Source organism: Athene noctua, chromosome 14 (genome assembly GCF_965140245.1).
Source record: "Athene noctua chromosome 14, bAthNoc1.hap1.1, whole genome shotgun sequence".
Taxonomy (NCBI): Eukaryota; Metazoa; Chordata; class Aves; order Strigiformes; family Strigidae; genus Athene; species Athene noctua.
This window is the reverse complement of record NC_134050.1, coordinates 6197778-6213782: the sequence shown is the minus strand read 5'-3', so window position 1 is coordinate 6213782 and position 16005 is coordinate 6197778. Positions and strand designations below refer to the sequence as shown.

The 16005-nt window shown below is 39.3% G+C and overlaps 1 protein-coding gene across 3 annotated transcripts in view; it reads left to right on the top strand.

The window, feature by feature from the left end:
- Positions 1 to 16005, top strand: part of ANO3 (anoctamin 3) — a 204668-nt gene that overhangs the window by 54481 nt on the left and 134182 nt on the right. For 2 of the 3 annotated variants that reach the window (XM_074917957.1, XM_074917956.1), the window contains exon 1: positions 12208 to 12290. The exons of the other annotated variant lie outside the window; for it this stretch is intronic. In XM_074917957.1, the coding sequence (XP_074774058.1) occupies positions 12245 to 12290 (46 nt within the window). In that variant the 5' untranslated portion in view covers positions 12208 to 12244. Of the gene's footprint in view, positions 1 to 12207; positions 12291 to 16005 lie in introns of those variants that run through there. 3 annotated transcript variants of the gene reach the window in all.

Genomic DNA, 16005 nt, shown 5'->3' with positions numbered 1-16005 from the left:
CTAGGCAATTAACCTACGCTACCTATTGGTTGAGATGGGATTATTTACTCTGTCTGGTGTGCGGACCTTCGGTGCCCAGCACTGAATCACCAACATCCTGCTGCTCATAAGGTGGAAACAGGCTGTGGCTGAGGGAGCAGCTCTGGCAATTTTCTCCTTACAGCTCCATCACCGTGACGTGACTGGAAGAGTTTCTGTTATATACATCTAGTCATGCCATGGGAGTTATATACATCTAGTCATGCCATGGGAACCATCTTTTATTCAAAAGCTATATTTACATTTGAAAAATATGGCATTGGTTGCTTTATAAGATCCAGTCCATAGGTATTGGGCAAGAAATTTGTTTGTTAGGGTACAGTGTACTAAAAAGCAGAATCAACGTGTGGTACCAGGCTTGTATAGTTTCTTGACATCTTTTTTGCTGCCTTTTGTCAATTGACTACTGATCACAAAATTTATGGCTTTCATTGTTCATTGCTGTTACAACACCACTTAGTATAAAGAGAATGATTGCTTGGAGTGAGGAAAAATCTCTCGTATACACGCACAAATTGTATATATTTATACATACACACACACACGTATATATAAAATAGTATGGTTTCGTCTCAACTGCCACTACATGACTCGAAATGTGTTATACCTGGAGACGAAGAACTAGCAAAGACTGGCCAGAAAAAAATGTCTGATTTTCAGGGGGCTCTGAAGATTTTTTTTTTTTCACCCTTCTCCTTTCGTCACCTCTACCTGGCTTTCCCAGAAGTACCTTAACTCCCTACACAATCCCCCACTGCCCTCTGTACCACAGGATGCTAAAGCCTGCTGTGCTGCTGCGATTCTTTTTGTGGAAAAAAGCAGTGAGAAATATGTATATTAGTATGTGTATATTTGTGTAAATAGGTGTATGGATATAGATACACAGAGGTTGCTTGCTGACAGTTTGCGGAGGCAGCTTGAGCTATCCTATCCAAGCCAAGCCGACGTTTTCCAAAATCCCATGGATTTCTCTAGGCTGTTATTGACGACAGGGTTTGCAGCCATAAAGTTTCCCAGTTAAAATTCTCACCCGATGTTGAATTGAGCTTGCTTTGACTTGTGAGACCATTAACATCAGAAATGTGGGAAAACATGGGGCTTTTCATTTGAGATAATATTTGTTTAAAGCTAAAATTGCTAATAGCATGCCCTATCTCTTGTAAAATGTTCAGTTTGTAGTGATCATGCTTCCTCTCCATAAGCACCTCGACATTTGTCATCTTAAGTTCCAGCATGTATTGCTTCAGTCACACCAGTTAACCGAGCTAGAAAATTAGGGTTTACCAGTGATCTGGTAAAGCATTTTCCTGAAATAGTTAAAAATATTTTGCTGCTTTTCTGAAGCTTAAAATAGGTAGTAGAATGGCCAGAACCTACCTACTTACTGGCTTTTCCCATGCGCATGCGGGCTGGGGGAAGTGGCACGCTTGCCAGGTTCTCCTCTTTTTCTCTGCACATGCTGCATTGGGGACCTATCCTGGAGTATTCTGCTACAGGCTTTGGGGAACTGAAGGATCGGGTTCAAGTGACACAGTGTACCCTTGCAACGGTGCAACTTCTAGACTCATCCTGGAATATGATTGCTTTAGACTTCTAAAGGAATAAAGGAGAGAAAAATGCTTCACTAATAATTTTAAAGGAATGTTTTGCCACAGTTCTTGGATCTCTGAGTGCATATTGTAACGCCATCAAGCTCTTCTTGCAGCACTAACAGTATGTGTGCTTTTGAGATAAACAGTGAAACAAGAAGCATGTGACGGACTGAGGTGAAGTGCAGATTCTGAGCAACTGCAGTCCTTGGATTTGGATGACGAAATACGAAAGTACTATGCATCTCTTGTTTTCAGTTTGTAGAGGGAAATTATATCTATCAATTTCAAGTGCAAAGCTTTTCTATATATTTTAAAAATGAGAAGATGAGTATGCGAAAACAACTTCCAGATTTTGCCTTGGGTGCATTGAGTCTGACAATTTTTTCTGCTCGACAGCTTACTTCATCTGTATAGTTCTAAATGATGCTGAAATAAGATAGAGTACAGTCAGTCAGTTCATGTTACTTCTGCAGCAGTGATAATCAGGAACAACACTCACTTGAGCAGCACAAACCGTTGAACACCACTGAACAGGCTGTTGAGATGTAGTACTTTCGAGCATGTGAAATCAAAACACTATATACAAGCAAGAAGTAGGTATGTACTGATTTTTTTTTTCTATTTAGTTTTTGTGATGATTATAGAAATAGAACTGATTTCTAATGTATGTTCATGCACTACCAAATATATGCTTCTCAATAAATAAAATGCATGCAAAGAAATCGAGATTCACACTGCTACTGTCTTACAGATGAGCATTTTTAAAAAGTTTTTCATTTATAAGAATACATTTTCAGTGTAACTAGCATAGATAACTTCATAAAAACAACGAAGCATCATGTGATTAACCAGTACCATACCATCTTAACGTCCCAATCATGAATATTTACACTACAAAACCATTGATATTTATAAAGATTTTGAATGACTAGAATTCTACCTAATAGAAACAGAAAAAGTTGGCTGGGGGAGATGTGTCTGTGCATACACTATTATTACCTTAATTTACAACCATCTTTTTAAGTAAAATACATGCAATTCTACAGTGTGTAACTCCACTTTGACTGAAAATATCAGCCTTTTTTCAGGTTATTTAGAATCAGGTATTGAACAGCTATGAAATGTATTTCACATGAAAGCCTTTAAAAAAGAGGTTTGGAAATAGAGAGTCCTAAATTGTCCTACCAACTTAAAGGTAAATAACCTGTTATACTTTAATTGAAGATATTATATACAGTGCTTCTGGCTTACTCTTAATTCAGGCCTGCAAGGTACCATAAACGAATGTAGCCAGCGGGATGAAGCAAGACAGAAAACTTGGCCTGAATTTCAACAGATGATAGATTCATGTATTCAGTAGCTGTAGATCATTCTGTCATTTGAAGTGAAGGTAGTCAACTGTTCCTAATGAAGTAAAGACACAAAAGGCTTATGAGCTTTTATACTCGCTTGAATTCCCAACCTCTTAGACCTTCTTGCACTTCTCCATCAACCCAATCCCACCTCAGAAGCTAGTATCTATAAACCAATACAGTAACAAATTTCCCAATAAGTTTAGCAATCCAAACTGCAGCCAGTGGGTTTGGGAAGAAGCATCCATTATCCCTATTTCTCTGTTGAAGTGGGATGGAATTTGAAAGTCTCTCTTCCCCAGCGTGGGTCCTAGAAGCAAGCTGGTCCCCTACCAGACTCCAGGAGCCTGCAGGAATGCCTTTTCTACTTTACATTCTATATAAAGTCTATAGACTCTATATATACACATAATATAGATAGTACTTGTATGTATTCCTTCATGTTCTCACCCCACAGTGAAATGAAAGTACATCATGTTTCTTGCATAGATGCCTTATAGGGAAAAAAATGAGAGGAAGGGAGACAACAAATTCTTTGCTTGCTCTTTGCTTTGTCTAAAGAACATCATGTTAAAAATGCTCTATGCCCTGCCATCTACTGTAAAAGCTAAATAAAAAATGGCACTCTTAGGAAAAGAAAAAAAGAAAATTATTCTTTGCACTGATATTTGCACACTTTCACAATTTCTCCAATTTCCATTTAAAAGAAGAGGAAAAAAGAAGGAAAAAAGAGGAAAAAAGTATAGCAAGAAATGCCTTCAGAGACAAGATATTGTATTTCACTGAAATACTTAGAAAATTATACCTAAAGGTGGATGATGATGACTGCATTTTCATATTGTTTCTGTGACCACACACAACTCATTTTCTCAATGTATATCTTTTAAATGCAAAAGAGTCAGGATAAGGAAACTAGAGAAATACAACACTGCCTGAAAATGAAAAGAAGAATTTAAATTGGAAAAGGAGGAGGAGGAGACAAAACAAAAGAAATCTGGTTTTTGGTTAACCCTGATTTACATTCTGGTTTTGCAGGTGTGTCTGGAGAGTAGTCCACAATTCCCAGCATCCATACTCTTATTATTCTTCAACACTATATACTACATGTTCCAAGACCTTATTTTTTTTTTTACGGAATTTGGCATGGAATTACTATTTGTCCAGGATACGAGTAACGTACAAATATCCTGTCTGCAGTGAGTTCACTTGGCTCATGTAAGAGGTGTAGAAATAAATACATCTTCTGAGGGTGAGCCATGTTTTTACAGACTAATAGACTATCTGTGTGTGCACAGGAACAAAGTGTAATCTAGATATCTTTAAAAAAGGAACAAAGTGTAATCTAGATATCTTTAAAAATAAATCCTTGAGAACATTCACAGCCAATTTGACTCAAGCCCTTTTAGTTCATATGGAGCCTATGGCAGTGCCATTAAATTAGCGTGGTGTTAGCGGGCAAGGAAAGTGCTTATCTCCCATCATCCATTTCCTTATGTCTCATTTTTCCTCAGCTATCATACACTATTGCATTACTTGGACTTTCTGGGTTGCAAATTCAAGACGACAGCATTTAAATTCTGAAACATTTTTTTCCTCGTGACTTCAAAATAGAAATGTGTGCCTTTTTTTTTTTTTTTTAACTTGAAATTAAACGTGATAAATCATGACTAAATTAAAAAAAAAATTGTGATTACAAATATATTACATTTGAAAAATCTTAGCCCACTTTTAGCCTTAGGTATTTTGAAAATCTACATAAAATAGTCAGTTATGGATTAAAGCACTGTACTTTTTCCCTATAATAAAAAGAAAAAAATTTTTTTTTTTTTTGAAGCCCACATTATTGCACTTGAGTGTGATGTTAAGGATGCTCAGAGAGATCAATTTTATAAAAAAGTATCTAGAATATTACTATGGCTTATCTTCTTCTTGTGTAATAGTATAGTTCTTCCCAGCTCAGAATATAGGATGGCTAGGCCAGATGGCACCATACAAATTTCTCTGCAAAACATCGTCTGTAGCATTAATGCTAAGAGGCATGAATCTTGTGGGAGTTCACCTGGTGTAGCCAAGCAGGCAAGTTCTGTGGTGGTGGAATGCAGAAGTCTGTGGGATGGGATAACCCACCTCAGTATGTTTCTTCCAAAATGATGGGGAGGTGATTGATGCATGGTAAATACGTGTGTGGGCTTGCAGCTCACGTGTTTGGCATCGATCCACTCTCAGATGTCGCCGTCAGAGAAAATACAGGCCATAATTCTAATGGAGAGCTGGAATGAGGGCACAGAGCCCGGCATGGGGGTTTGCAGCCGTGAAGGAGTTTAATAATGCTACGGAAAATAAGACCAAAACTGCATGTGAGCATGATGCTGAAGAGAGTTTCTGTGACGACGCTAATTGAAACACACAGTTATGATTTTATTGAGGATGCTGCAATGAAGAAATAGGCATCTTTGAAGAAATTATCAGTAGTTCCTTTTGCTCTGAAAGATGGCAGGTTGGCCGACAAGGAATGCAGACACATTGTGAGATAAATTTAAAATTACCATATCCGAACTGCAGTGTTTTACACAAGTTGGAAAGGAAAAGTCTGATATTGCTGTGCAGTGACATTACGTCACTGTGCTAGTTGCTGCCAAGAGGATATCCTAATATTTTTGTGGAACGATTTTGTTTGTATTACTGTAATCCTAGGATTTTCAGCTGTGGATTTGGCCTTGGCTGCTCTGAGTTCTGTAAATAAATGTATAGCAGGAAAGACTGTCTTTCCTGAATGAACCGTATCAATTAATTTGATTTCTTCCTCATGTTCAGGCAACATGTCAGGCCCACATGCTGTTGCCATACTGTTTCCACCCTGATGTGCATGGAAATAGTCAAATGACATGCAGGTAGAGGTTTTACATAGTAAGTGCCTGGCTATGCACACAAACAGTTTCAGTCCTACCCCATTTCACCTTTTCTTGCTGCTGCTTTTAATATAAGTTGCTTTTCCTTGACCTTTTTTTTTGGTTTTTTGTTTTTTTTTTTTGGGGGGGGGAGGGTGTAAAAAAATGTAGTCTGGAAAAAGAGCAGGTACGTGGCCAAACAAATCCAAATAGTAAGAACTAAGAGTTTCTAAACAGAACTAGCTTGGAGGTGATGAAAGACTTGGCTGTCAGAAATGCACTAAGCAGCCCTAGAAGTTTAATCTTTAAACCAAGGAGCTAATGACCCAGGAAACAATAGTAAGTGTAGGAACAAATGCCTAAATGATAACTTTTATTTTACTGTGAATTTTGACTATACAGCTATGTTAACGTCTTGTTTCTAAAAGTTTCTACTACTTTCACTCTTGAGGCTCCTATGCTGAGAACGTGGTACTAAAAAAAAGATGCACAGATTTGCAGAATAGGTCTATACAGTGGAAACAGATGATAGATAATTTCATAATTCATAGTAATTTGGGTTTTTTTTTTAGTCTATCTGATTATTTTCTTCTTTACTTGACAAATCAGGCTGCTAATCAGAAATAGAATTGTAGCAGTTTAGTAGCTGGTACAGAAGAGTTGGATAACAATAATCATTTTTGCCATTTGCTTCAGATAAAATGTGAAATAAGAAAACTAAGATGTATAATAGAAAAGAAACGTTCGACTATGTCGACAGCTGCCCACCTGGAAAATTTGGATAGGTGTGTATATTGAATGCTGCTATTATAAGTTTGTTTTCCCCTCTTCACCTGTTTCTTGACATGAGTGCTTTCTTTAAAATCTCTTTGCGTCATTATAGGGGGATTTTTTAAACAAACAAACATTTCACCATCTTTTCACTTTTGTGTAGCTCTCTTTCAGTGTTTATCAGGCACAAAAATGCTCAACTCCTTAGAATTCTAGTTTGGCATTTTGACCCAAATATTTTAGAACAAAATTCAGCTTATTTGCTGAGGGAAGTTGAATTTTTCTAAACACATGAACTGTAAGTTTCTTTCTGTTTCTTATGTTAGCTGGATAACTTAAGGCCAAAGCTGGAAAAGTAACTCTGTTCAGGCAAATGTTTAGGGTGCAAGCATGAACCTATAAAACAAGCTTAAAAATAAGCATGCAATTACAGTGAGCTACAGAATCAAGATCCAAACACATTATAACAGCCAGAAAACAGTCAGCTCCATAGATATAAGAAAATTCTATCTAGCCAGAGAGAAAAGGTCTCTTAAATTACCATAGAAATTAAATATTAAAATACGGAAATCCGTGAGATTTTGAGGGTTAGTGTCTTAGCAACACAAAGTAAAATCTTATAGAAATGTTCAATTTTTTAATTCATCTGCTACACACTTTAGCATGCTCCATACTCTGCTTTCTAGACCTTCTCCATAGTAACTGACAGCTTTATTAGAGCTAATGAGGGACCTCCTCAACATGGCAGTGTCTGTGGCAAAACTCCCATTGCTTGCAGTAAGATCAGAACATTTGCAAACAATTTTACTGCAAATAACGAACAAGATGAATTTTACATTGTGGAGTTTTTAATAGTATAGAATTGCCCTCCTTGAAATAGATGGACTCATCAATTCTGTAAACATTAATTTTTCATACTATTTAAATGTATTGTATAAAAACTGATAGAAAATCAATAATTTCGGGTGCTGCTGCAAACATTTAGTGCTCCCACTCAGATGACATTTTAGACTAAGGAATCACCCTGACCTCAAAAATCTTGCAAATTGTTTAGAAATTGTACTTTACCAGAATTTTAGAAACCAGTATGTTTAAGAAAGGACATTTCATTTTAAATTTATGGTATAGGTCATTTAATATCATATTGCTATTTTGCATTTTGACAAGATGCATAAACATATATGCAACAACATCCTTCTTTACAGATACGAAAAAGCAACATAACTTTATACTTGGCTTTAATAACAATTCAAAGTTGTTGAATTAGTCTGGTTCCAACAACCTTGCATTTGCTTTTTATTACATTCTCTCTCTGTTATAACCATTGAAGTTCATCTAATCCAGCCTCCTGTTCTGAAGCTTTACCATTGCCATCACCAAAATGGGTCAGACATATCTTGGTCAAGGCAAAATTGGAAAACCTTCAAGGATAGCTGTTTCACTACTTTGTGGGCAGCCTGTTCTGAGGGTGCGTTACCAAGCTGTAACAGCTTACACTTAGTGATCTATCTGAGCCTCACTTGCCATCATGTGTGGCTGTTGTCACTAATCAGATCGTTTAGCACTAAAAAGACTTTGGTACTGTCATCTTTGTAAGTGACTTTCCACCTATTGTATGGTGCTGGAGTTCCTTAGTTTACTTTTCAGATTAAATAAACCTAGTTTCTTCAACTTCTCACAGTTCACATATTTTGTAGGCATCTTGGGTAGCCCTTTTATGGACCTTCTGCAGGTTTCCAACACCTTTCCTGAATTGAGAGGACACAAAATTGCAAGTGCAGCTACAGTCATGCCAAGTAAAGGGGATTAATAACCCTTTGATCTGCTGGCTAGGTCTCTCCTAATTTTGGCCTTATTTATGATGCAAGTGCACCACTGGCCAGCATTCAAGCTGGTGTTTCCCATAACCTTCAGGTTCTTCCCATCAGAGCTGCTGCTCAGCCTGAATTGATGTATGAGGTTTTTTTCAGGTGCAGAATTTTGCCCTTGCTGCATCTCATGAGTTTCTTTTGGAGTAAGTTTAATTTTCTTTCTGGGCAATAGTTGACAGCTGGCTATAAATAACTTTTGAGATGGCTATATTTCTTAAGGAAATAATTGGCATATACCACTTGTCACAGGCTAATTGGGTTTTAACTTAAGGTTCTATTTCATGCGACTTTCTGAAAAGCACTATGGAAGTACAAAATTTAATTTAAAAAATATCTCTCTCATAGCTTGTTTTAGTAGCAAACCAACTTCCTGATAGAAAATAAATCTGGAGACTTCTGTTCTTATTAGGCAAAATTTTTACAGACCCCAATACAGATATGCATAGAGCTACACGTATTATGATGAAGTGAGACCAAGATAGCAAATTTTGTTTTCTAATCTTTCCTGATAAAGACTCTATCTCGTGAAAAAGGCATGTCTGTCTATCAAACAGAGTTAATCTTAATGTCAAAACTGAATACCTCAGGCCTGGGGAAAAATTCAGTAAGATGTGCAGGTATATCAACCTTAAGATGCTGAGTTATGATTTTGGTTCTGTTGACTTGTAGAGATAAAAGTTTAAAGTCTAGATCTGCCTGAACTTGATCTATTCACTAAGTCCAGGGGTTTGATCTATTTTAGAAAAGATTTATAAAATATTACAGAGGGGTAACTTGAGATTTAGCTTAATATAACTAATGGTTTCAAAGATAGTATTCATTAGACAATGAGTGTGAGGGTTGATTTTTATTTTAATAAGCTTCAGAGGCAATGTAGCTTGTGCATATGAAGGTTAAGAATGTATCTGATTCCTATATCTTAGACATCTAATTGTACTTGTTCTGTTGTCTGCACTCTAAAAATACTGTTAAGCTGGACCAATCTCCCCTTATTTACCAAAGAATTATTTTTCCAGATTCTAATAATATTTTACAAGCTTAGTCAGTTGACAGTGTGAAGGATTTAATTTAAAACACCTTTGCAGAAATATTTTTTTCTTCTCTTTGCAGACCTTACCCCCAGCTGTCGTATCTGTAGTTTTATGTGTATGTGCTATCTACTGCTAAAATTAGAGCTTTATTATGAAGAAACAGGTAGAAAAATAACTAATTTCTGTCCTCAGCATTTAATTATTCTGCTGGGTTTCTGAGCACTGCCTTAGCCTGGCTTCCTCTCCCCATCATTCTGTGCACTAATAGAGTTGAGTAAATGTGTTTGAATTTAGGAGTTCTGTAAGTCTCCATGGAGGACTGTGATGAAGGATGGTCCTGAGTACCAGGCAGCTGGCAGCCTCTTTTCCAAGACAGTGTGAGATAACCTCTTTAGGCTGTAATTTTACTTATCAGCACCTTTTCTTCTCCTCTTCAATTTGTAGATTATTATCATAAGAGAGCAGGTAATGGTCCTCTTTTGTTTTCCTCAGGTGAGAAAGGGAGTATTATGTATGCTACTCTTCTACTTCATCTGCAAGTCAAAGGTGTCAGCCAAGGTTTTTCAAAGAAATGGCTCTGATGTAGAACCTTACAAAGGTTTAGACCATTTCACTGTAAGAACTATACTTGCTCTTTGCAGACTACATATGATTATTAACTACTAAGTTAATAGCTTGTATTATAGTTACTTTTTTTTTTCCCCGGTGACTCTGAGATGCTGGGTATAGATTTGGTTTTAATTCCTACTTATCTGTTCTCACGTATAAATTAAAGTTTGAAAGTAAAAAAAAAAAAAAAAAAGGACTTGATTCTACCTCTTCTTTTGGTTTGCTACTGGTTTTCCAGCATTTGTTGATCAACAAGAGCCAGCCTGGCTGGTCTCCACTTGCCTTATTCTGCCATGCACTGTCGATAGTGCTGTCTCTCAGCAGGAAAGAGCTGTTCCCAGCAGTTTTCCTGAAACTGCAGGAGTGTAGAGGAATGCCTCATCTATTACCTTCAGTGTGCAGAAAACCACCGGAGACTGACAAATAAGTAGGATAATGTCTTCACAGCACCGTAGCTTCTGCATCTTTTCCTAAATTAACTGAAAACAAACCTTCTGCATATGTTTCAAATAAAAACAAAATTTGGTCAGCTATCCTTAGAAGATAAGATTATTTTTTTCCCTTCTGGTAACAGTTGGATGTGTCAGCTGCGTGTTACGTAAAGCCATGTCTGAAAATCTAGACTCTAGAAAAAAGTGCTGGAGAATACCTCCCCGGGTAGGATGCAGTTTTTATTTTACCTACCTACCTATAAGAGCCGTTGTATGGATGTATTGGTTTATATATGACTGTTTAGTATGCTTTCATAGTGGAAAAACATCCTTATACTATTTTTTTTTTTTTTTTAAAAAGTGTGTATCCCTTGTAGTTGTTTAAACTGATATAGACAAAGTAGTATAAATTTGTAGTACCAGACTGGCCCGCAGTAAGGGGTGGCAATTGTGTAATTTTTTAAGCAGATGGTAAACTACAAACCCCAGTCAAATATGGGGGCAAGCTGTAACTTTCCTGTTGAAGGAAATCTCTAGCACATCTTCTAGCACACAAATGGAGCCACAAACTGAAGAAATGATACAGATTTTGCCACTAGGTGCACAGGGGATTTAATTAACTTCTGTCAAGCGAATAATGTGTGTATCCTTAAATGGAGAAGATAGATACTGCTAGAGGCAGGTCGAAATATTGGACTGATCGAATTTAGGAGGCTTGGGAAAACAGATTACTGTGGTAGAAAAATTAAAACCAAAACATTCTACAGGAGTTGAATAATACTATCGAGAAATTGACTCAGAATCCAGAGAGAGTAACGTGAGCAGAGAGAGACAGGGAAGGAAATTAAAGCCTTTTAAATTTGACTCTTTTGTCATCTGGAATGAGCCTCTTGGCATACATCGTGGGGAAATGGGAAATTATAACATAAATAGCATAGAAATGGGCCACATCAGGCCTTGAACGTGCAATGTGGTGTATTTTCGTAAAAAAGCTCTCGCCAGTGAGATTGAGACTGTAAGTTTTATAGCATATGTGAAAAAAAAAAACCCGAAAAGGCTGGTGACGCAGTCCGGCTGTGTGGTGCGATGGCAGGGGTGGATGGAGGGGCTGCGATACCCCCCGCCCTCCCGCCGCCTGGGTGTCAGCGCTTCCTTCAGTACGGAAAGGGGGTGCAGTTTACACTGCGCGTCCCTTTACCTCACCGGTCACACCTGATGTCTTTTAAAGAGAGACAAGGCTTACGGGCAGGCAATAAAAGCAGCGCGGGGCCGGATTTTCGGCCGGGGCCGGCGCTGCCCCTCGGCGCGGGCCCGCACTGACTTTCCCGCCCAAGGGCGGGCGCAGGCCGCGCCGGTCCCGGGACTCCCCTTCCCCGGGGCTCGGGGGAAGCCGCCGGCTCCGAGCCCGCCCCTCGCCACCCCGGGCTCCGTGTTACCGCCCGTCCCCGCCCGGCTGCTGCCGGCGCCATTCCCTCTGCCTCCGCTGCGCGGCGAAACGGGCCGGGCCGGGCCGCTCCGCCCGTTGCCACAGCAACGGCGGCGCCGGGGGCTGCGGGCCGGGCCGGGGCGGGCCGAGCTGGGCCGGGGCGGGCCAGGCCGCGCCGCCGCGTTCCCGCCCTCCCGCCGCCGCCCGGCAGCCGGCAGGCAGCCGTCCGCCAAGATGGTTCACCACTCGGGCTCCATCCAGTCCTTTAGGCAGCAGAAAGGTCAGTCGGGAGCCCTCTGTCCCCGGGGGCGGCTCTGGCGCCGCTGCAGGTGCCCGGGGAGGGTCCCCGCCGCGGTGTCCCCGGCGGGGCGCAGGTGCGTGCCTGCAGACCTGCCGGCGTGTGTCCGCATGCGGGCTGGCAGCCGGGGCTGTGCTCCGGAGCCCTCTCGGTGCTTTCGGGTATTTCCCCGGTTTTCCCGTAGCGAGGCTGCAGCGCACGGGGAGGTCGCCCGGCGGGACGAGCCGCCCTCCCGCGCCCTGGCGGCCGAGGGGACCGAGGGGACCCGGCCCGGCCCCGCCACCCGTTCCCTCGGTGGGAAAGTTTTTCTCCCCGAGAAAGGGTGTTGATGTGTGGTTTTAGGTGGTTGTACAGGTGATTTTACAGACGTGGACAGGTCGTTCACCCTCCGGAGTTGGCTGCGGTTGTTTCTGCGTTTGTTTCTGTTATTCGTCCTCATAGGATGCTATTACCCGAGTATAAATCTTGAGAAAGAATAATAGCTGTGTTTGTGAGGGGGGCTTTGATGTTACGAGGGCGAATACTACTTCAAACCTTGCATCTGGGTGGTTGTTTGGCATTTTTAATTGCGAAACAACAGCATTTTGTGGTCAACAAATAAAAAGGTAAATTTTCAGCTGAGTTTACTGTCTCTATGTTGCGTTTGTGGTAGAAAAAGGATAATTCCCATAATGAACTCTGCTTATTTTTTTTCTTGATTCTGGAACTATATTGTTTTTTCTCAAATTCTGCTTTGATAGATAAACCCAAGATTTTTTCCATTACGAGCATCCTTTTGCACTCTTTTTGTTGTTTTAGTTGTTAATAAACTCTTTTTGTCTTAGAGGACAGTATGCCATAAATCCTGATTTAGTATCTTATGCTTCATACATAAATCACGGGTTCACTTATCGGATTTTTGCCTCATTCAAGTTCTTCTCTTTGAATGGTTAGTGGAAAATAAATAATTCAGAGCACTTATTCCATTCTGGTAATTCCATAATAAATTCAGTTTCTTGCTGTAGAGGTTTTGCATTTAATGACTATCTTGTGTGCAGTAATGAGTGGTGCTGTTTCAAATTGTAAAATGTCTAGTTTAGTCAGGTTTGAAATTAAGTACTATAAAAAAAAATCGTTTTTTTCAGCTATCATAGGTGTGTTTATAAAAGCATCAGGTGACTTGGAGCCACACTGTTCATCCTTAGATTTTCATGAGAAAATACTTATATTACCGCAACGATTAGCAAGCTCCAGAGTCCCTGTCAAGCTCCTTCAGGAGCTGTTCAGCTGTTCTGTAATAATCCCTTGAAAAACCACCCCAAAACTATCTTCATTATGTTCAAGTTCAGGGCTGAAATTCAGTTGCTTATAACAAGCTATGCCATGTGATCTATGAAACTGTATGTTTGTGGTGGTTATAAAACTTCATAATAACCCAGTGGGTTTTGTCAGTTACTGAGAAGTAGATTGTCATTCTCTCCTCCTTATCCCTGAAGAAATCCTGATTAAGGTGCGGTGCCAGTCATAAGGCTTAGGAAAAGAGAGGATGCTCTTGGGGAGCTATGGAGCCTCTACAGCACTGCCTAGCATGTGTATCCCTTACCCGAAAATCTCATACATAGTGTGTTGTGTGCTAAATCCACCTGAATGAATTCAGTGTCTTGTTTTTCTCAATCTACAGCTTTTAGGGATGGGGGAGGACAGCATGACGTCTTGGGCAAAAGAAACTAAGCAAACAAATCATAATGACAAACTCATCGTCTAATCATGAGGTATTTAAAAGAAGATGAGAATCTGGTACTCTGAAGTTCATAGGCACTGATCTGAGCAGCAGACAGCATTATGTAATTGTGTAGGTTTTTTTCAAATTTGGTATTTTATATCATTCTTCTACTTTAAACTTAAGGTTTCAGTTACTGTCATTTTTAACTTACTGTAGCTGAGATTTTGACTAAATGCATTGTTTGTTTTCTAGCTGCTCACAAAACAGTGTCCTAGATTCCTCTTTTTACAGAATCAGTGGTAATCCTCATGAAATGGCCAACTGCCCATCACAGCTGTGCCTTGTATGCTTCACTTGCATTAAGACCAAGCTTCATTTCTTTGGGGGGATTGAAAGGGCATTAGGTTCATATGGGTTCTCAATCATATAAGAAGGGTATCAATCAATAAAGATAATAGTTCTGAAAACAAATAGAAATTAACTTTAACCTTTTTAGAGGTAGAGCCTGTACCTGTGGCTAGGTAACATAATAAACTCACTTGCTGAAGAGAGGTGACATTTAAGATGGGAGATAGAATGGACTAGAGAGCATTTTGCTTCCTTACCTACTCTGAGCACTATGTCCTAGCTGAGAAGACGAGTAGTGGTTTCACTACCAAAGCTGTCTTTACAAGGCTTGAAAGAATATGACCAAGTTCTCCAGTCTCTTGGGTGCCTAGGAATCTTTAACAGGGAGAAGAAAAGAGAAAAATAGCATTTATATCTCAAGGATTTGTCTTTGTTTAGAGTTTGGGGGTTTTTCTTTTCTTCTTCTTGACAGAGTGAGGAGGTGTTCACAGTAGGAGGCTGCCGTTATAATGTGCCGCCATGGTTTTGTCTTGCTCTTTGTTCAGATTGTGTATGCAGAGTGAAACCCTCAGTTTTCAAAAGCTGCAGTAAAGCTCACCATAGTGTTATAAAAAGACACTGCGAGTTTTGAAAAAATGAATCTCGTTCTTCTTCACCCCCACAATTTTTGTTTTTCTACTTGTATCTGAAGGTATGCCTATCAAAAAAGAGCAGTGTCCTAGAGGTAGACTAATCTGTGTCTCTGCACAGTAGTGTGTTAGATCTGTTGAGCCATCTGTATAGTATTTTGTGGCTATTTTTAAACTCTGCTGTAGAAGAAACTGCTTTTTCTGAAATTACTTTTCTCAGTAATATTCTCAAAGATAAAAAATTTTATTATTGAATATATACCTTTATACTTTTTACCCCTTTAAAGGGTCATGCGACCTATGGCCTATGAAAATTATGTCAGAGGAAAAAGGAAGAAGTGTTTCTCATTTACTATTTTGTTTCCCAACTGTCCTTTAGAAAAGAAAAATGTCCATCTCAGACATTAATATATAGGTTTGCTTATAACTGTCAAGTAATAAATAGTTATTGAGGAAGAGAAATAAAATAATGTCGATGAGAACAAAGATCATCTCCATAGATAATTTGTAGCTTAATAATTCCAGGGAAAGACAGATCATTGGGATTTGGTATTTGATATCAATCACAATTCAGTAACAACCTTTTTAATCGAGGACATAATACTATATGGTAGCCTTATGGTAGACTTTGTGTTTTCTGTAATGGATACGGGACTGGTGAAAAGCAATTGCTTGTTTTATTACAGAGCTTTATGGAAAAATTAAATCCTTTGGAAGGAAGGCAACCTAATTTACAAGGGGCTCTTCTTTTAACAGATACTTGATGGTGAGTGGGTTTGAATATTTCTGTCCCGACAGAAAGTAAAACCTGTGTTTAGGGTGCAGGTCAAGGCAATTTCGTGATGCTTAAAATTTTAAGCATCTAGGACTTCAGTCCTGATACACACACTGCAATTTCCTGCATACCATGCTGGGTCTCTTTTTGGCTGTTGTTGTTCTTTGTAATCTCCCTATCAAAGCATTTTAACAAAAGAGTTCAAGGCTGGGGTGAGGGGGGAAAAAAAAGTGTTTGTGCATT